The 22,536-nt window shown below is 43.3% G+C and overlaps 1 protein-coding gene across 1 annotated transcript in view; it reads right to left on the bottom strand.

Moving 5' to 3' along the window:
* Positions 1–22,536, bottom strand: part of brsk2a (BR serine/threonine kinase 2a) — a 166,885-nt gene that overhangs the window by 6,422 nt on the left and 137,927 nt on the right. Inside the window, exons 9-17 of the mRNA XM_034141751.1 lie at positions 15,437–15,468; positions 13,340–13,504; positions 12,072–12,169; positions 11,086–11,236; positions 10,539–10,604; positions 4,477–4,537; positions 1,894–2,668; positions 1,405–1,453; positions 276–399 (exon numbers count right to left, since the gene is read on the bottom strand). Of these exons, the coding sequence (XP_033997642.1) occupies positions 276–399; positions 1,405–1,453; positions 1,894–2,668; positions 4,477–4,537; positions 10,539–10,604; positions 11,086–11,236; positions 12,072–12,169; positions 13,340–13,504; positions 15,437–15,468 (1,521 nt within the window). The remainder of the gene's footprint in view (positions 1–275; positions 400–1,404; positions 1,454–1,893; positions 2,669–4,476; positions 4,538–10,538; positions 10,605–11,085; positions 11,237–12,071; positions 12,170–13,339; positions 13,505–15,436; positions 15,469–22,536) is intronic.

Raw genomic sequence — 22,536 nt, 5'->3', positions numbered from 1 at the left:
GTGAGTCTTCAGTCAGAGAGAAAATAGAAGCACTGAACACTAGCAGTTTACTGAATTGCAACATAAATCAGAAGCATGTTAGCAAACAAAGAGAGAGCCAGCCTCGTAGCATAGCCAATCACAGCTGCTGTTGGAAAAGGCAACGTCCTGCATCAGACAGCAGATGTACAGGTAATACGCATGTATGGATTTACAGAGAAACATCAGAGCACAGGTAGAGAAGGGTTTATCGGGGTTAAAGGTAGCAGGGGAAATGTGAGGAATGAAGCAAGTACCGAGAGAAAGGCTTGAACGATGTCTGCCTTGATGGAGCTGAGAGGTTTGTCTCTGATGACGATGAAGATCTGCTCCTCTTTCTCCAGGTTGATGAAGTTACCAAACCATGATTTTTTGGCAAGTCTGTGGGCATAAGACAAGAACACAATGTTAGTATATTCCTGTTGGAGAGGGGTTGTCCTCATTACAACCTTTTTAATTCCATTTGAAAACCCAGCACCCACCTATCCTCCTGAAACATGGAGAGCTGGTGAAAAGTTCTCTCTCTGCAGCTCTGGGGAACTGCAGAGAGAGCAAACGGAGGATGCCCTGAGGGAAATGAGCTAAAACTGCAGGGGAGATACCTTTCCTGACATTTCCCCCTTCTGTGCAACTGTGTTTGTGTAAATGCATGTAGGTCTATGTTGGTGTTAGTGTGTGTGTGTAAGGGAGAGGGGGGGGGGGATAATTGAGCTTCTATGTGAACAGAACTGCAGGTCCAGACGGGGTAGAGGTAGATGAATTCACTACTGGCCTCAGCCCAGGTGTATATGCACCCTCTAATAAGCCATATGGACTCCTGTCTTGTGCCACATTAACATTCCATGAGCTTCTGGAAAAAGGTTGATTGATTTACAAAACTGTAAATTGCAAAGAGAAACTCCCTATTGAATTATAAATTATTCCATAATGTTACAAGCAACATTAAGGGGCTTTTTTGTAATACTTTATACACAGTGGGTGTGTGACTGTATTAATGTGATGAAGCCTAAACTAGCCAAGGAAGGTCTTTTACAGCCAACACTCCAACTCCTACAGCCAGGATGTTCTTCCCAGCCAGGTGGAAATGGCCAAGCCAGCGAACCAAACAGGCATATCTAGGCCAACCTTCAGTTATCAGGCCCCTGGGAGCTCAGCAACATCACACAGCTACCCCCCCCCCCCCCCTCTCTCTCTATAACCACCCCAATACCTCCTGCCACGGTGCTTCTTCTCCAACCCAGACCACACCTGAGGTCATTACCGTGGACTCAGCAGGCACAAATCAAACCTTCACAGATGTATTACTTTCCAAAACATCATGCTATCAAGAGCCAATGAGTGAGGGGCTGACAGGTTCTGCATAGTGATGAAAAAGTATCTACTCACTCTGGGGAAGACTCTGGTGTGAGGCTGGACATCTCCTCTTGTGTGGGAACTGTGGACGCAGAGATAAAGTGAGAAAAGGTTGAAGTCTCAGAAAAAGATAGATTTCATTAGTGGGAACGGGAAGATTTTAGGATTAAATAGGAACAAGGAACAAAAGACCCCCCACAAACTGTTCTGTCTGCTGCCGTCTAGTATCAGGTCTAAAACCACCGGAGTCAGAACCTAATATATCATTGCATTTACTTGTATATAGACTCTTTTTGCACTATTTCAATTTTATTTGTATTTACTTGCACATCTCCAAACATTCTCTTGCACTATTTCATCTGTTTTATTTGTTCTATGTCCTATGCACTGTTGGAGGAGCCTGTGACCTAAGTTTTTCATTGCCATATCTACACTGTAACTAATGTGCTAATGACAATAAAGCCTTGAAACCTGAAGATAATTAAGTGTTTAAGGTTTAAACATCTTAAAGGATGTCAGTACCTTGTAGTTTCCTGCGGTGGAAGCGTGGCGAGCCCAGGAAGCTGTTCTTGATGGAGTTGAGGCGCGTCCTCCAAGGCATGCCTCCGATGGACGGGCTGGGGGGCGGCGTCGGATTGGGGGTCCCGGCTGGGCTGTCCTTGGGAGTGTGCACCGGGGTGCCCTTTGGGGTGGGGAGGGGGCTACCTCGAGGGGAGGGATGAGGGGTAACCTGTATGAGGGGGATAGATTTGGGCTGGTCAGTGAAGGAAGAAGACGCGGGCGCTACGGGGTGGAAGTGGTGCAACCGGATGGGGGACATCGGCACCGCGGGGACGAAGGGCACCGAGAGCTGGGGGCTGGCAGCGAAATGGGAGCGCCTCACCTGGGGGCTGTTTTGGATGGGAGTACTGGAGATGGAGGAGGGGGCAAAGGGGAAGGACGGGGAGGATGGAGTAGTAGGGGTGGGAGGGACAGAGGCAGAGGGGGGCTGCAATGGAAGCTGGAGGGGAGTGGGTGGCTCGGATTTGGCTGGAGATGCTGGCTCTGTGGACTGTCCGGGGAGCGGGATGGAGCGGGTGGCTTGGAGGGGCTTGGGGACCGTTTTAGGCTTGGAGGGGAGTGTTTGCGTCCTGTTGAGTTCTGCCGGCGGGGGCCTGCTGTTTGGCGCTAGTGAGTTAGGCGTGGGGGCACGGGGGGCTGCACGATTGGGGGCAGACTCAGGGGATTGGCAGGGGCTCGAGTTAGGCGACTGCAAAATGTCTGGGGTCTGAGGCGGTACACAGAACTTTCTGACAGGCTGGAGTTGGAGGACACGGTGTGAAGACACGCAGCACGACACAGCCGAGAGCCAGAGCAGGTGGAGGAGGAGGAGAAAACAAAGCAACACACACGGGGACACACGCAGGCACGAACGAGGAGTGTAGCAAAACAAACAACACATCCAGAAGAAAAGCAGAGGCAGGAGAGATGTGTGCATACACGGGAGAGGTGGAGGCATTGATCAAAAAAGAAAAAAAGTGGAAGACAGAAAAGACAAGAAACATGCAGTTAGTCCATTCAGTGACTCATGTCAAGTGGGAAAACAGCAAGCAATGCACACAATTTAAAGAAACAACAAACATAAGACAAAATGAAGGACTTCACTTGATAAAACATACAGGGCTCTGATGGCAGAGAAAAGCATGCAGACACAGATGTGTGAGAGCCATGGGACCAGCTGTGAGGACACTTTAGACTGTTTCAATAACACGAGGAACACCCTCATGATATCTTTGCTGTAATATTTCCCACGTTCCAGGTTTATTGTTCTGTTTGATTTGTAATGGTGGAATTGCAGGCACAATGGTACCCTGATAAACTATTTACGCCTCCCCTTCTTCCACACACAAATGTGAGAAAATAGCCCCACACAGAAGTTCTCGCTGAGAGCACAATCCGGGCTTTGGGTAGGTCTGAGAAATCAATTTCCCTTTCAGATCAGCCTGAAGGAACCTGTGTGGCGCGAGGAGCTCGTCTTAGGATCCTGGCTAATCTTGAGCCTTCTCAGGTTAGTCAGCTGGAAAGGTTTTCCACAAGCTCCCCAGCTCAGCGTAAGAAAAGTGGGATTTTCTGAAGCATTCCAGGAGCTGGATTTCCATAGAGCTCAGGCCAGGGAAAACAGAGAGAGGGGTAATACGCAGAAAGGATGGAAAAAATAAGCTTTGGGGCGGGGGGAGAAAGTATGCTGAGCTGTCACATCCTCCGTTTCAGTATATTTTAACTTTCAGATAACAGGGAGATCCAAATAGACAGATACAGTGATGACTCATGTAATGTATGAAGAAACACCAGATGAGAAGAACTTAAGTCTTCAAAACTGAACCTTTGGATGAAAATAATAAACAGTGCATTGCAAAATCAGAAACACATACATCAGCTACTCAATCTAGACTGTCATGGTGTGAGTTGTTGAGTGTTGGAGATGTCTACCTTCTGCTCAGAGTGCAACATGTAAACATTAATGTTGTTCTTGTGGATGAGCTTTGACACTAACTAGCTCTTATTCATGGTTAGGTGCATGCTTCCTTCTGAAGGTGATATGGTGGGCGATTGTAGAAAGAAAAATAGTTCCCATTTCTATTTCTGTTGATTTTTTCCAATGTATTTTTGATGCACTTTAGACTGAGTGCCATTTAGATGAAATATCTTAGAGAGGCAGACATCTCTATGGCTGCTATAACCAACACTCAGACTAAAACAATCTATATTTATGAACAGCACCCCAAGGAAGAGGGAAGATATTTTTTATTAAGGGTTGAACTGTTCCTTTTTAGGTGTGGAAAAACGTATGATATCTCAGACTCATAATAAAGTAGAGCAGTAGAAAGATATTGCATGAGCAGAGAGATAAAGTGATATTGCTTTCATACTGAGTTTGCGGTGCATTTGTTAAAGGTCAGGCACTGGTGATTTTACTGTCGTTATTTTCTCTCCCTCATAAACAGCAATAAGATGGGATCAGCGGGAGTTGGTTGGCCGTTATCCATGAGGGTGAAGAAGTAGCTTGGTCCACAGGTGTGTGTTGCAAGTGTGTGTGAAAGTGCACAGACTAGGATCATGACTTACCCGTGGGCTGCTGAGGGGGCTGGTGGAGAGGCCGGAGGAGGCTCCACTGATAGACCGCGACCTGGGGCACAAACAGGCAAGAACACACACAGAGGCGGAGGTTATTTGTGAGATCCACATGTGTACCTGTTACATGTTTCATTACACACAGGTGGGGGGTGAGAGTGTGGAGGTTACACAGTTAGAAAGCATCACAGCCTATGTCACCGTCATAGCAAGCGCAGTAGATTCTACCAAGCCCCAAACACAACACCAATTCACACAAAGAGGGTAAAAGCACTACAACATGACTAGCATTGGTTAGCAGCAATTAGTCTCACAGCAGTAAAGCTCAAACTTTGGTTTAAGTATGCTACTGTATAGGCTCCACAGATTAGCATTCAAATTAGCTTTCCGCCTTGTCTATAGTGTGCTAATAAACCAAATGTGTTGACTTTTAGGCCTTATAGCCAGGGGTGCACATAACTGGTACGCAGGTACGCATGCGCGGCAACAATCTGAAATGCGTACCGTCACTTGTGTCACAAAGCGCATTTGCGTACCGACGTAAATGTGAAGCTTTTCCAGAAGGCGGTTAGTTCACCGGACGACAGAGTCGGTCTCCGTGTGCACAGACAGGGCTGCTGTTAACGTCGGTCTGTACAGCAGCCCTGCGCTAAAACAGCTGATCACAACGTTCACACGCGCCGCGGTCACGAAGCTCTGTACTCTACTGACGCCACCCCCCCGTTGACAATCGCGAAGCGGTGTACTCCACTGACGCCCCCCCCCCCCCCCGTTAACAATGGTCAGAAGTTGGAGTACCAAACACTGACTCCAGGTACTCATCTGAGGACCTCACTGAGAAAGTTGTGTGCACCCCTGCTTATAGCGCTGGATCAGTTGAAAATATCTCGAGGGGGGAAATGAAGTGGGACATTTGGTTGAGTGCCATTTGTCATGTTTTTCTTTTCCCCCCCAGATGCCGTCAATAACCCCTGCGAGCAAAGCCCTGCTCAGAAAATAACAATCACAGGACAATCTGTCTCCATCAAGAGCGCACGCACACATGTACGCTCTCACACACACACATACACACACAAAACAGGGCCTGTCAACACTCGGAAACACCAGCTGCTCACTGTCACAACACTGTGCCTTTTTGTCATTCAATCTAACAAACCCCAACCCCCCCTCATTCCTTTCTCTCTCTCATTTGATGCACAAACATGTGGCCGAGCCTACAGAATCTGTTGTGTCTATTTGAAAAGAGCTACAACTACAAGTGTCTTTCAACTCGCTCGGTTGTAGTGGAGGAACTCATGGAAAATATGAGGGGAGGATGAGGTAGTTTAGGAGTGATGGAGGATTTAGGGAGGGAAGAATGAAGGATGGGATGGAGGGATGGAGTAATGGAGACTGATGTTCATTTATGACGCCGAGGAGTCCCACAGGACCACAAAGGCATCCATACATGGACACAAAACTGTGTACACGGTTACAGCTAGTAGCCATAAAAATGATACCAGTGCTGTCATAACAACAAGCCCAGATTAAGATGTATATGTTTCAATCTTCTAAAAGGTACTGTAGAAACACTTTGGGTGCAGTCACCCGTCTCTCTAGAGCTTTTAATTTACAACCGTCTAGACTCTAGAGAGAGAACTGATACAAGAAGAGGAATAATCCTCCTGAGATGAACAGACACAATCAAAAGAGAAGAGAACAGCTACAATGAGAGGGAGGAAATTATAGAATCACCCACTCTCAAGCTATTTCTGTAACTCTCTCACTGACCCTTCTGTGAGTGTATTTTTTGCACACACTCTTTCACTCATGAGTAGGCGATGTTGAGACCGCGTTGGCTAGGATTTCTTGTTTTCAGGGAGCAGCTGACCAGACAGTTGCTATCATTTACATGTAAGTCCTCTGGTCCACTGAGACATGCCTGCAGTTGTTAACTACAGAGCCTCACACAGCCAATTGCTCTTCATCTGAAACACGAAGCCAAAACACAGCGTCCTCGGGCCATTATGAGCATATTGTTCGAGGCCCTCTGCATCTGTTAGTGTTGGACCAGCACGTCTATAAAGCTAATGTTACAGATGGCTGTGCTGTACAGTAATGGGCTGTCAGAAGCTCACCCTTGCTTCGGAGAGACGATGAAATATTGTTGACAAGTTTTTATTTGTAGCGAACAGCGTACACAACTTAATGAATCATTCATCATCTATCATACAGAAGTTATTAAATCAGCAGGAGAGGGAGATGCTGGAGCCAGTTAAGCCCTCTGAGTTTCTGTAGCGCTTGCTTCAAAAGGGTCAGATCTCCCTTATTAACAAAAAACTGCTCTCCAGAACCCTTTTATTACACTACATTTATTTGACAGCTGCAGTTAGTGTAATCTGATGCTAATACAAAATTAAACATTTAAATGCAGGACTTTTAAAGGTCCCCTATTATGCTGTTTTTCATCAATATATTATAGGTCTCAGTTATATACAAAACATGTCTCTGAAGTGTTTGGCTCCAAATACCAAACAGATCATGCATTGCAGCATCCCATAAACCCCTCTGTTTCAGCCCTGTTTCAAAAGTGCTGATTCTCTGTCTGTTACTTTAGATGAAAATAAGGAGCCACTCCCCACGCCCCTCTGAGAGATATTTGGTTAAAAAGAACACAATGGTGCTCTAGGAGGAGATTCAGGTGATAAGGTGGGGGGGGGGTTACCTTGGTTGGTGATTGGCTAATGGTTAAACAAGCCTAAAAATCGTTATGACATCATAAAGTGGCCAAAATCTGATCAGCTCATTTTCAGACAGGATTTGATATAAACGGATCAGGACAAAAAGTGAGAGAATCTTTTTTCCTGAAACTTTCAGAATCTCTTTCCACAGAGGGGACACATGTTGATGTAGAAAAGACATGAAAAAGTGGATTTTGCATAATAGGAGACCTTTAAATGTTGAATTGCAACTTTTACTTGATTAAAGGACTTTTTAGCCATCACTGGTAAGCACAACAAAATTCCATTTGCCTCATCTCATAGAGGTTTTTGTTTTGAATTCAATAATTTTTTTGTTTGCAATTTGTGTGAAATGGTGTATGTGTGTGGCTTCTCATTCTCATCGTTCTCTTATCCATTACTCCTCAAGATAACATTTCCCATAAGCCTGTTTTGGAATGTTTCCCATGTTCTCAGTGTGTGGCCACCGGCTGTATTAGAGACCCATCCAAAGCACCCGTGGGGGTCTAATGTCGAGCTGTGGGGGACGGAACAAGGACAAGAGGTTCTGGGATGAGGGCATGGACTGAAATGAAATGAAAAGGAAGCATTGTGAAATGGATGGTGCCAGGAGTCAAACGGAGAACAAATAACACTGCACAACACAACTCTACTGCACTGTGGAGAATGTCCCCTTTTTCTCTCTCCCTTTTCTCTCTCACTTTGTCCTGCCAATGGAGTTATTCTACTGTACTTAGTAGATATTCACACAAACCAACACACTGTTTAAATCCATTTCCTTTTCCCCGAGCCTCGACAACTCCTTGAGGACTCAGCGCATTAATATTCACAGCTCCTCCAATCTCTAAATGTAGTACGACCCCTGCAGTTTCCCATGTAGAGATCAGAGTTAAAAGGTGCCTTATTTGTGTTCATTTGAGCCTCTTAAATAAATTGGAGTCAATAATTAGCAGTAGACTTATTAAGACTGCTCTGAGTAAGACAACACACTCAAACTGCATGAAGTAACTAGAGCAGTAAAGGAAAAAAGAAATCAATTGATATTCTGTTCTTCACACTGCAGCACTTTTCCATATTTCATTTACATATCATTAACCTCCCTTCATTTCTCCTGGCATGTTGTTAAGATTTAAAATGAAATCAGTGGGATATCTGGTGCTTTGAGTTTAGGCTTTAAATGTCTTTTTTAAGATACTTTTGGGTGTATGAAGAATGAAGACGTAAGAATGTCTCTGGGCATGTTTCTGTGCAATGTGGCTAGTGCAGCATTTATCCCAAATCTATTCAATTATACTTCACAGGAGCAGTCGAAGCATCAATCAGCATGTATGAAAATGCAGGCTGGGCAGTTGATCGCATCCTTGCTGCCTACATGAGATATGTGAGAGGGATTGAGGTTCAGGCATTTTCATGGTGTTATTTTAGATAAAAACGTCTCCCCTCTCTTCCATCATTTACGTTGGTGGAAATGTATCCTGTCAAAACACATGTTTCAAAGTCAGTCCTCCCACTGACACCCTCTGATCTGAAGTTCTACGAGTCTTCTGTGCTGTCGACAAAAGTTTGCTGTCGGGGAAAGATAAGGTTAGGTTCAGAGAAAGTCAGTCAAATCTTTGGACGTTATTCTGTGTATCCACACCGCATATAAACACAAACACACCAGCATGATCAAAAAAACACAAGGACACGATAAAAGGCAGAAAAGTTACACGGAGAATTTGTTACCAACATTCTTCCCCCCACTGATCAGCTGGAGAGCCATGAATTGCAGATGTACAGCGAGTAAGATTTGATTTGGAGGCGGATGGGCTGTGATATAGGACCCCCCCCCCTCCTCCAACCTACCACAGGTGATAGGAAGCCAGGCATAGAAGAACTGTCCGCATTAGCATAGCAATTCCATACAAACAGACGGGGGGGTTTGGGTATAAAAGGTCGGCAGCACACGAGAAACCACAGCAAAGAAAGAAAAGAGATATGAGCGAGTAGGGAGGGGACCCGAGAGAGATTTGGGTGGGGGGGATACGAGTGATTTAAAGTAGCAATGAGGAAAGATGCAGTGGAGCTTCTGTAATGACTGCGGCTGATGATATATGTACGATCCAGACACTATACTATTTCATATGCCGCCTTCTAGATGCAACTTTTTATTGAGATTTATACGAGTAAACTTCGAGGTCCATTTCAGTGTGCTTTATGACGTTCGGCGCTCAGTTGTGTATGATCTATGAACTTGTGTTGTTGCTGCTTTGGAAAGCATTTATAATGCTTGATGAAATCAAAGCAAAGTTATTTTGAGACTCTAGGCTTGACTAAAACAGATGAGTCAGAGCGAAGGGCGGAAGAAAGTCACTTTTAAACTAATGCAATCTTTATATAAAGGAGATATAAGACTTGGATGGCCTGAAGGGATGCGGGAGCGGAGTGGAGGCGATGAAACACGAGAAGACGAATGTTAAAGTGAAATTCAGAGGCACCAGAGGACAGAAAGAATTAAGGAGAAGTGTTTGGAGGTGGGAGCTCTTGAAGTGGATTTAAAACTTCTGAAGTGGCTTCCCCAGCGAAGTGAGGCAAGGAAATGTTGTCATTGGCAAAGCACTATGGAGAGGAATAATTAATAGATATGACATTTGGTTGAACATTCCATTTAATAATTATATCTTTTTGAATCTATACAATGTATGCAGTCGCTGCCTCTGCATTTATGTCCCATACCTCTGGAATCTTTCCCAGCGCTCGGCCAATCTGCGTATCATTAGGCAGATCAGGTTATCACCCCCTCAGATTCAATCTTCCCCGCTGTCACAAATGTCACTGCCTCTGAGCAGAAATGTGTCGTGTGATGATATATTGCTTGTTGAAATAAGATGGGGAAATATATTTTGAATCAGTACGCTGTGCCTTGTGGGGGGGGTGGCTGGATGTGAACATTTATAAAATAGAGAAATGGAAAAACGTTCTGCATCTGGAGAAAGTGGGACAGAGAACTGCTTATCAATGCATTCAGATTATAAGAAGAAGAGAGAACTGAGCTCACATCGGAGAACGGGGGATGTATATTTTAAGGATCTGAATTGCAAATTAAGTTATTAAAAGAGTTAGGTCATACTTTAGGAACTGCCATGCCCAAACAGTTAGCCCCAGCTTCTTCCTTTTCTCAGAAGAAATATAGCTTTTAATAAACATAAGCAGCCACAAATATCATCACCATTCAAAACAAAGCATCCTTTCAACAGAAAACACCACTGCATCTTTCTTCAGCTATGGACCTTTCCTTTGAATAATGGGTCTAAACACAGAGCAAGAGGAGGTAATGTGTGAGGAGCAAGTGAATACCTTTCGTCATTGCTGCATTTTGTACCGCCATCACGAATTTCCAAGCTTTTACTGTACACTGATTTACTACAGTGGGACAGGAGAAAAAGCGAGCGGAGTGTCAGTCTCTGTATATCCACAAAGATATAACCCACCAGAGCCAGACCCTCTGTCAGACCTGCTAAAACACCACTAGGCTGCACGATCCCCCCCCACACACACACACACACACACACACACACACACACACACACACACACACACCACACACACACACACACACCACACACACACACACACACACACACACACACACACACACACACACACACACACACACACACACACACACACACACACACACACACACACACACACACACACACACACACACACACACACACACACACACACACACACACACACACACACACACACACACACACACACACACACACACACACACACACACACACACACACACACACACACAGCTATGTCTATTTCCATTAGTCAATTTTCAAATTGTATAGATTTGTCTGGTTTTTCACTTCACCTCCAGGCGTACCTCTGTCCGTGCTGTGTCATGTCGATGGCCCTTCTTGCCGGTACAGGCGAGCCCCCGTCGGTGACACTGAGGACCTCCATGGACTTCCTCTCTGGTCTCCGCTTGCCATGACGGTTCAACATGGGAGAGTCCACCCGCTTCTTTGGGGGATCTGTGGAAAACAGATCGATTCGGAATCAACACAATGCACCTCGCGTATTTCCACAGCTGCTTTGTGCATTTGTGTGCAAGTATTTGAGCGATGTAAAGCGCTGATCACATTTAACTAACAGTGAATAAGTATTGGTTTCCTCACAGACCTTGAAGTAATGCCGGGTGTATTGACTCTATCACATTCACCGAAGATGGAGTCTATTAATCAAAATGTCGCTATCTCACAGCAAATATACGTTTGCACATACCACTCGTATGCAGAGCTCTTGTTGTCAGAAAAGATCCATGGCAGAAGTCTAAGTAGTAGAAGTCTCTATTTCGGCTCAGATTTTCTGTGGGTGGAAATCTGTGCTGCGTTCGAATGGAAGAATACCTTTTTTTGATGAGTTAATATTTCAACCAAAGCAGTCGCAGCTGACAGCTTTTCAAACTTGGCTCCTTGACACATTCTATTTCTGTTACTATATTTCATTGAGAAGAGTGTCTATATTCAATAAACAGAGAGCTTTCTTTCTACTGGAGAGCCAATCCAACACGACCGGAGCTGATCCAATTCAGTGAGGAAATCACCGCAGAATGGTTCAGGCACTAACAGCATTCATGAGTTAACTAGGACTTTTTATTGTCTAAATAAGTTTGTCTAGTGTGTGCAAAATGCTGTATACTATAAGATGAAAAGCCATTCACATAGAGGTAATGTTCAGACACACTGTGTGCCATACTGTGTTTACAGATTGAATTCAATTATCCCCTCCTGTGCTCTTTTATTGACTTGTTTTTGTTTTTATCACAATCTATTATGTAGCATATATTTATCTTTGTCTGAGCCTCACCTATCTCATTGCGAGGTGGAAGGTTCTGGTCCTCCTGACTGGGGTACCTTTCCTTGCGATCCAGTAACAGGAAGTAGATCATCTTTTCTTGGTTGTCTCTGCAAAGTGGAGACAACACAATGTGTACTGAAACATATGGAAGATAAATGGTTTAAACTGAATTTTGGGTATATTTAGCTGAGGGCTCCATAGACACGTACACCAGCAGGTGTCTGCATGAGCTCAAAGCCAAGGCGTTAAATTGCAAAATCCCTCACTATGATTAATGTGCTTTAATCTTTTTGGGTTCCTTGTGAAACAGCTATTAAACAGCTTCCTGTGAAAAGAAAAGTTTGGTTTTACAGCTCATTAAGCCATCATAAAATATTCTGCATATCTTTTAAGGATGTATCTCCATTCCCAGGGTCTACTGGTAATTCTATGAAAGTATCAAAACATTATGAGTCCGTCCTTTTCTTTCTCTATAAATCAGGAAGCCTAATATCTCTAGGCCAATCATCTGTATGCAGAAGGCCCAGGGACTGGCCCTCCGTAATAAAGACAGATTGGAAAGCAGTAGGAGGTAAAGAGACAAGGACCTGCAACTTCAGCTAAAATGAACCAGGGGAAGGGAGATAGAGGCAGCCCATTCTCCTCCAGTCCAGCACTATTATGGGATGCTCCCAGGAGAAAGGAAGTAAAAAGAAGAGATGTGGAGAGGGAGTAATGCTTATTTAGTATTAAATTAAAGAGGCCAGGCAAATGTAGAATAGAGTAAAAGGAGATAAGAAAGCAGGCGGAATGAAACTGCAACATCTGTATGCTTGTAGTTATGTAAAAAGCACTGCAAGGCAAGTTTTCTCAGCATAAATGCATATTAACAAGAACAGAAGTCTAACTGAGACAAAAGCATTAGCAGCAGAACATAAACAATGTGACCCAGGGGCTTGTTCCTGGATCAGTTTTGGGGAATGTACCCAGTGGCAAGTGGTGTTAGCACTGTGTGATAACAGTTAAGTGGTCTATAGCCTCTGACATCTAAACAGACCGCCTCACAGGATTTCATAAGAGATGGGAAAAACCAAGGCTCTCTGTCCACACATACCCCCTACATCCATCCTTGTATTGCAGTGCCGTCCTCTCATTGCCTCACGTTTCCCTCCCTCACATCTTCTGGTTTTTCTCTCCTTACTCAAGCCTTTTTATTTACTAAACCACACCTCGATTCCACTGTTGTCCTTCATCCCAGCTTTTTCCCACCCCTCCCTGTTGCCCCTCCATTCACTCACTCGTCTGACAGCAGGTCTTTCAGCAGCTTGTTCTTGTCTCTGAAGCAGCCCAGGGAGTGCATGCTGTCCAGGACGTCTGGGTCGATGTCGTCTGCAGAGGGCAGGCTGCGGATGGTCACCTTCCTCGGCACAGGCTGCTCCGGCTCCGGTTCGTTCTTCCCCGCACTGCGAATGCAAAAAATAACATCACAAATATGGACACTTTTAAGCCATTACTTTGAAACTTCCACAGCGTTTTCATCATGTTGAGCCATTCTCCATGTGAGCTTTAGCGGTTGAACCGGGGTCATCATGTTCCCCGAGACACAGACAAAAGGCTGAGTCATCGCAAGTTTTGTATCTCTCCCTCTTCTTTTAGTTTGCTTTCCAAGTTTAGAGTATCCCCTCCTTCTTTCCAGACACTCTCCTAGTTATGTCACTTCTCTATGTCTCTCGTTTGTCACTCTGTATAAAGGGAGTGTACAGAGAGGACTGTACTCTTTGGGAGTAAAAATGTAAAGCTAATCCACACTGACATACATTTTTTGGAAGATTCCTAGAACATTATAGATGTCTGTTTCAAAAAAAGGATATATACAAAGTTGCTAATACACACAAACTATACTACATAGCATACATATACACCCCCTACTTTACTGTCCAATGCCAATTTATAATTTCCCTCCTATGGTGAGACCAGTGAAGCGTAAACCTCATTCACAGCACCTCCACCTTTCTATAAGCTGGGAACTGGATCTGCAGTCCCACACAACCCTGTCTCACTTTGTTGTAATTGTGTGGAGGTGAAAAATAAATACGGTCACATCTTACATGAACCAAACATGTCTCCCACTTAAAACTACATATAGTTGCCCATGTATTAGGTGCACCAAAGGCATTGTACTAGAAGAGCCCTGCAATAAACTAGCTACACAGTAAGAGTTATAGGTTGAACTTTTGTTAAAACTCTTTTAGAAAAGTACCGAGCACTACATAGGAGTAATTCAAATTTACAACACCACGAACAAAACGCTCCAAAATGACTATACAGTTAAATCGATACCTCTCTGAACACAAAGAACTAAAACTCTTCCCTGGGTTGTTGTACTAGATTGCACTACTTTCTGTTGGATGTACTGAGTGCATGTTTGACCACTGGCCATCATTAGTGTTCCATGTGAAGAGTGTGTGTCCTGGTGCAGTCCTTTCAGAACCACTGCTCTGCTCAGATTGTACGAAGAGCACACATTAACACAGAAATACAAACAGGAGGTTTGGATGGCCTTATTATGTTGTTTCTTTTGAAAAAAAAAATAGTTTGGGTGATTTGGAAAGATATGCTGCATCCCACACAGAGAACATCTTATCCATTCGTTCATTCATTCAGCCAGGCAACTTCCTCACTGACAAACCTCACATTAGATTAGTCTTCTCTCCAAGCTCTTCTTCTCTCCTTTTGTTTTTTCTATCACCACCACTGTCTGTTCACATGATCTTTCAGTACAGGACAGAAACCATAACTCATCCCCTTCCAGGACTCACAACCTCCGGCCATGATTCATTGTTGCTCTTGTTGTGTAAGAATCTTAAATATCGTTATTTTTCTTTCAAATGTAAGCTGCAACTTCTGATTATGATAATCTGCTAATGCTTGTCAGCCTACAAGACATCAATAGTGTGTCAAGTGTACCATTTATTATCCTTAAGCCCTTTATTAATGCTTTTGATTGCCCATTAAGAAAACCTTGTGAATGAACATAATTTACGATGATGTGAACCATTAATGTTCTCAGAAGATTTATGGTCAAAAAGGTACACACTCAATTAAATGAAGGGTACATTGAGGTTACGTGGGTTCATTTTCCAACACCAACACCCCTGCTGCCTGTACAGTTGACCATATGCTGCATGTCCTCTTTCATGCACTACCAATTTACCCCCACATCCCTGAGAGTGGAGCCATGACCTGCTCAAATGTACTCCCGTGTACAGGGCTGAAAATCAAAGCCATTTATCATGTGGCGGCTCCCCTCAGGTCTACAACCCCGGCAGGATATGCTAAAAGAGGAAAAGAGAAGAGTGGAGGGTGTGTAAAGGAAGGAAAGACAGAGTACTTACATGTACCATGTGTGCTTCTGGATCTGTTCTAACTGTAAAAGACAATCAAAAGAAACAGCAGATTAGTACACATTAATTTGATCATCCTTCATCCTACATTTTGTTATTAAAAGGCAACAAAAACATTCAATAAGATGAATTACAAAAACATTCAATAGTTTCCCAGTGTATAGAAACCCTTGATGTCAGTTAACCCTGAACTTACTGGCTCAGTGGAAAGCACAATAGGTATGGGATTAGTTGTGTTTCATAAAGATAAAGCAACACTTTCTCAGAATCAAGCAAAACTAAGAATTTAAGAGAAATTAATTTAATTTCAAAAATAAAAAGTTGCAAACAAATCATTTGTGTAATCATGTAAACTATAAGTATTTTGTCTTTGTTTTAACATATCTTTTTGTTTGCAGTTCTCTTTGCTTCTTTCTCAATGATCAGACTTTATCCCGTTTTCCCACTTCCTCTGAGGGGAAAGCATCAGATCCACGGAGGGGGGGACATGAAGAAAGACCTGCACCATCTTCATCCACGCTGGGCGTAGCTGTTATCACTTTAATTTGACCAAATATCTTTACATATACATTTAATAGATTTTATTATTATCCACCTTTTGGTTTTATGTCCTTTTATTTAAAACATTCTTTGAGACTTCATCTTCTGGTTCAAATTTCAATAAATGTAATTTGTATAATGACTATTTTGTCATTATTCTACATGAACATGTTAGAGATTCCATTCAAATCTGTTGATTATTCAGATCTTCCTCAGGCTAGGAATAGTATGTCACATTTGTAATGCTATATGTATATCATTTTCTCACATGATATAGAATGAGACAACACAGTTTGTATCCATTGTGTATGAATGCTTCAGCTCTTCAGACCAACATAGTAAGATGTGAGCATGTTCCTAATTGTGTTGGTATGCAACCTAGGTCTGGTCTGTTTAATAAAGCAAATCTGCCACTTTTATATTGTAGAATTTGTTAAATTAAAGCAGTCTTTAATTGTTTGTCCTAAACATAGCAATATATGCTTTTGAAATGTAACATGTCTTTAAAAAAATAACAGTATACAGTTTATATTGTGTATCACCCTTAGCTTGAAAATACATAGATGTGTTTGTTTTATCAATAAAATAAATAGATAGACAGACAGACACTTTATCGATCCCAAATTGGGAAATAATTGTTGTTACAGCAGCAGTGTGTTGAGGTATTAAAATGTTTAAAGTTGGAATGAAGTATAAACTACACAACACAAAGTATAATGCACAGCAATCCATAAGATAAGTCCGATATGTTCATGAAACTCCCCAGGAGGCACCGACACTAACGTGGCCGAGTGGACTCCGGAGTTTGCTGCATGAGTTGCACTGTACGATCTGTGGTGTAGTGGGCTGTCACTCAAAAACTGAGTAGCCAATGGCGACGCACCCCTGAAAGTCTCGCCCACCTGGGACGTTTGTGTCAGACTGTGCAGCGAGAGCAAAAGTCTGATCGTTGAGAAAGAAGCAAAGAGAACTGCAAACAAAAAGATATGTTAAAACTAAGAAAGAAGACATATAGTTTACATGATTACACAAATGATTTGTTTGCAACATAGTTTTATTTTTGAAATTAAATGTATTTTTCTTGACTCAGTTTTTTTTTCTCTTGAAATGTTAGTTTTGCATGATTCTGAGAAAGTGTTGCTTTATCTTTATGAAACAAAACTAATCCCATAAATAGGACAATACCGCCAGATGGAAGTAAATAATGAAGCCTTCAAATATTAATATTGCCAATGGGAAAAGCGTATTGAGAAAAGAGCGAGGCACAGAGAGGTGCAGCAGGAGTATGAGAGAGAGGTGATACCACTGAGCCATAAACAGAGAATATTATCTCCCTCACACACACTGCTGACCCTGCCAAGCCCTCTGGTCTTAAGGGAATATCCCTTTCTCTTACTCACACAAACACTCGCTCTCTCAATACTACTCTTGTCATCACACTTTTAATGCGGCCACTCTGTCACCAGCACTGTCAACACTGTGTTTGCCAACAAAGAAAAAGCAGAAAGAGACAGAAACACTGAGCAAAAGGGCAACAAAGGGAGATGTCTGTTCGAATGACTCCGAAGTGTTTCAACTGCCCACAGAGGAAAACAGGATCAATGCCACTGTTGGGACTTTTTAATTTGCCCATGCTGTTGTTGAGGAACCACAGGAGATACACATAGCAGCTCTAATTACCGTCACTTATTCAGTGGCATAGTTCTTGGGTATGTGTATCCATTAATGTCTCAGTGTTTCCAGCACCCCAGAGGGTTTACCCCTGTGTTTCAGCCTTCATGTGATATTAGTGCAGACACAGAGCAGGTCAGGCTGCGGTTTCTGACTCTAGGAGCATCTCGTCTGCTCCCACAGAGGTCATGGTATTGACAGAGACACCTTGCCTGTCAGATACAGGCCAGTGGGTGACCTACTCTTACTCACACTTTTATTGAGGGCCTGGAGGCAAGAGACTGATATCATACGCAGGGTTGAAAGTGATGGGGTTTGAAATGTGGTATCACATCAATCAGTCTTTAAATGTGACAGTACCAATTCCAGCTGCTTTCACTCAGGCAGAGGGGGATGCTGCTGCAATACTGCTTTTAGCTAGGTGTGAGGTTGTGCTTTCAGGTATGTTTTTAACTTGGAACTGCAATAATCATTTGTACTAAAACTTGTATGCATGTCTGTATCATATTGCTGGTTAATAGGTCAGGAAGGGACATGAGGAAGGTCATTGGGAGCACTTGCAACTGCCGCTAACTGAAATGTCTGTTTTGGGAATGAGATGGAAAACAGCTGAAGAGGTGGTTAATTCATGTATAATTTGTGTTTGTATCTTTGTGTCTTATAAACAGTAAATTCATCAAATTCAGTGCCCCATAATGCCATTTTCTAAGCTACAGCTGTCATAGTGAGCTTACATTTCATTTTTGTCTTGCAAAGTAAATTATTTTACACCTCCTTGGGCTTCAGACTTTTAGAAAGCTGTTGATTGATATATACACTTTATTATGCCAAAGACATTTGTAATTTTGGGAAAACACAGCATTTAAAAAACACAAAAAGTAGGTAAAATACAACCATACTGTACCTAAGCTAGTGAAGGCTGGCGTATAAGATACTTTTGTAGATAATTATCGACCCACTTCTTCCTTTTTCTGTTATTTCAAAATGTGTTTTGATGCTCCAATGTGTTAAAAGTTTGTTACAGCACATACATGAGGATAAACTAACCCTGCTATATGGTACATGCAGAGTAGCAGCCTCAGACTGTGGTGGAATTCACTTATATCAATACAGTGTCATTTTGAAACATAAAATCGCAAAATCTTCCTTTATTTTCATAGCAGCCACTCCATCCCTATGAATGTATTAGCCTATATGACTGTGATGAACTGCTCTTTAATATAATAAGATGGCCAATCCTCTTCATTAGCCCGGGATCGAGAGGACGCAGATCTTCCCAGGGTGTCTGCCATCATTTTAATATTGAAGATGAGATGACTGTGTTGAGGTGGCTGGCCCCATTTGCCTCCGGGGCCCTGACTACACAGACAGGAAATGAAGAGAAAGGATTTTATTGGGCTAAGCCCCTTAAGCCCGGCGACGTGCCCTCCCTCTCAAGACTCCGAGGGGCCTTAGCTTTGTGTGTACTTGTGTGCATCTACTGGCAAAATGTAATTAACAGAGGTGACAATAGACATACTGAAACACAGCCAGTAGTTGTGGTCTGATTATCGCCTTAATTTAACAAACTATTGTCAACACCATTATGAAATATAATCCCTTGGAAAAGACTGACATTATGATGTCATTCCCAGCCTTATCTCAAGACTCCAAGAATGCTCACACTGACGGTGCTATTTGACATTCTGCGAGGTTACAACACATCCCCAGAGCTCAGTTTGGAGCCCTTGTGAACGGAAGGGGGGGGGGGGGGGGGGGGGGGGGGGGGGGCGGAGAGGTAGCATATTCACTCCCGCAGCTTGGCCTGTGTGTGTGTGTAACCCTTTGTCGAGAACAGCGCTGGAGGCGGCTGGACATATCTGTGGGATCTCAGGGTGACCCGTCCTCGTCAGGCAGAGAGAACAGAAAATTAAAGCATACAGCGAACATACAGCATACCAAAGAGGTGGGGTCTTTAAAGTTCATATTTCCACAGCGCTGCTTATCTGAAGGGCTGAGCCTTAGATATGTCAACTCTCATGCAAATAAGCATCTCTTTCTTAAAAGCTTTTTTTTTTCTGTTTTTATTTTTGTTCTGTTAAGTATATTTGACACTGCGAGAGATAGCTGAGGTTTGGGGAAATGGAGCATCAGCATCCACTTAAGGGTTGTGTCACTACATTTGCTAACAGGCAATTGCATGAAAACTGTTTTGTTTGCTGCATTGATTCACAGAGACACCTGGAGAGCCTGGAGAGGCCTACCTGCATACATTATACGTGTGAAAATGTGAGCTTCTATTATGCGTTTGTGAGCAGAACCAGAGTAACGTGTGAGCGTGTCTGAGTCTCTGCACGTCGTCTGAATGTGAAATGCTGGACGAGAACAAAGGGCAGCACCATCTTTGCACGATGTGTGTACTTTTTGAGATCTCTGGCCACTTTCATTATTCACGTTTCCCTTTGTCCACCTCTCTCCCCCCCCCCCTCAACCTGACTCTCTGCCCTTCACATCCCTGTGTTCTCGCCCAATCCTCCAGCCACCTTTTCAAGGTGATCAGGTGCTGTGTGGAAAGGGAGTGGTATTGTGTAGAGTACATTACACAGTGCAGAGGGAGCGCACAACAGAAGTCCTCTCCTGAATTCACATCCTGCACTTGAAGAGGAACTCTAACAGAATCGGGGATGAGGAGAGGCAAACACTTTTAGAACACAGAGGAGCAAAAAAACAAAACAAAGAAAAAGACAACAGTTGGCTTGGCAGCGAGTTGATATTAGCCACTTTAGTTTGGATGCATATCCCTGCCATCTTGCTTTCTCCTTAGAGCCTTACAGGTTTTCCCAGTTTGCTCAGAATCTGCAAAATAATGATCTTCCTCTCTAAACGCAGACTGGATATATCTGGGTTTATTTTTGTGTATCCCATTCATGCTGTCTCGAACATCATCTAAATGTATTTTGCTGTTTCTAAACATCATAAGTATATAGAAGCCGGGGACCATCAAAATGAAATATAATGGGGATATAATTCAGGTTGGGGACTATATGAATTTTGCATAAGGAGGTGCAATGAGTACCATGTACCATAGCACATACTGCTTAAGATTTTAGAGGCTCATGATTCAGAAATATGTGCAGGCTATCATGGCTGTAAGGGTACCCTGAGCGATATATGTAACTAGAGAATGCAATTCCTGAAGAAATTGCTAGTGGGAATGCTTTATGCTGAAAAGCTGACGCTAAACTGCTATGCTGAAATGTAATGTGTAAGAAGAAAGTGAAGAATTTAGATTGAAATGATACATGAACACTGGGGGCTTGAATGTGTGATGAGTGAAGAAAAGAAAGTAAAAAGGCTTGGAAAAGCAGCAGAATATTTGAACTGCAAACTTTTGAACTAACTTGATGGTGAATGATCTGTCGCCATGGCAACGGCAGAGAGAGAGAGAGAGAGAGAGAGAGAGAGAGAGAGAGAGAGAGAGAGAGAGAGAGAGAGAGAGAGAGACTGTGCGTGAGAGAGAGAGAGTGTGTGTCTGTGTGTTTGTGAGAGAGAGAGAGAGAGAGAGAGAGAGTGTGTGTGTGTGTGTGTGTGTGTGTGTGTGAGTATGAAATGAACAGTTAGAACTGACTGCTGTCAGTTGGAGTGATGACATAATCGTGTTCCATTACACAGGTGTTTATAGTTGAGCTAACGAGCTCTGTAGAGATCAAAGGTTTTGCATTGTTCTGAATGAGAGATAAACCTCTTACATGTGAACGTTTTGTGGAAGAACCATAACAGATATCTGTGAAATTTCAAAACGTGAAGCATGTCAAGTATGCAGACGACACAACGGTGATCGGCCTCATCCACAACAACGATGAGACGGCCTACAGGGAGGAGGTTCAGCATCTGACTGAGTGGTGTGCTGACAATAACCTGGCCCTCAACACAACAAAAACAAAATAACTAATTGTGGACTTCAGGAAATCGAAAGGCAACACACACACTCCCATTCACATAAATGGAACGGCGGTGGAGCGTGTGTCTAGCTTCAAACACCGTTCCTGGGGGTGCACATATCCGATAACCTCTCATGGTCCAACAATACCACCAGCATAGTAAAGAAGGCTCACCAGCGTCTCTTCTTCCTGAGGAGACTAAAGAAAGATCACCTCTCTCCTCAGATTCTGGTGAACTTTTACCGCTGCACCATTGAGAGCATCCTGACCAGCTGTATCACAGCCTGGTATGGGAACTGCACAATGCTCAACAGGAAGGCACTGCAGAGGGTGACGAAAATCGCCCAACGCATCATCGGTGTCCCACTCCCTGCCATCGAGGACATCCAGGGGATACGGTGTTTGCAGAGGGCGCACAACATCTTCAAAGACACCTCTCATCCTGCAAACTATCTGTTCGTCTTCCTACCCTCGGGGGGTAGGAGGACGCCTCAGGAGCCTCCAGTCCAAGACCAGCAGGTTCAGGGTCAGCTTCTTCCCCAGGGCTGTTACCCTGTTGAACTCTGCCCGATAGAGTTGATAGACTCAAGCCCATACCCACCACCCACCACCCACCACCCACCTGTTTATATATTTTACTGTCAATGCCGTTTACACTGTATAGATTAATCTGTTTATAGCCTATTTATAATTATTCTATTTATAATAATTCCATGTATAATTATTCTTATTATGTAGACTCCTGCACTGCTATTTTGCACTTCTGGTCAGATGCCAAAACTTACATTTCGTCACTAGTACATGTACTACGTAATGACAATAAAGTTGAATCTGAATCTGAATCTGAATGTCAAGGAAGTTGAGTATCTGAAGTGTAATTTTTGTGTACTTTCGGGTTAATAATGTGGCCTTTTTGGCAGTTTAAAGGGGACCTATCATGCAAAATACACTTTTGTACGT

The sequence above is a fragment of the Trematomus bernacchii genome, unplaced genomic scaffold (genome assembly GCF_902827165.1).
Source record: "Trematomus bernacchii unplaced genomic scaffold, fTreBer1.1, whole genome shotgun sequence".
NCBI lineage: Eukaryota > Metazoa > Chordata > Actinopteri > Perciformes > Nototheniidae > Trematomus > Trematomus bernacchii.
This window is presented reverse-complemented; position numbering and strand designations above follow the sequence as displayed.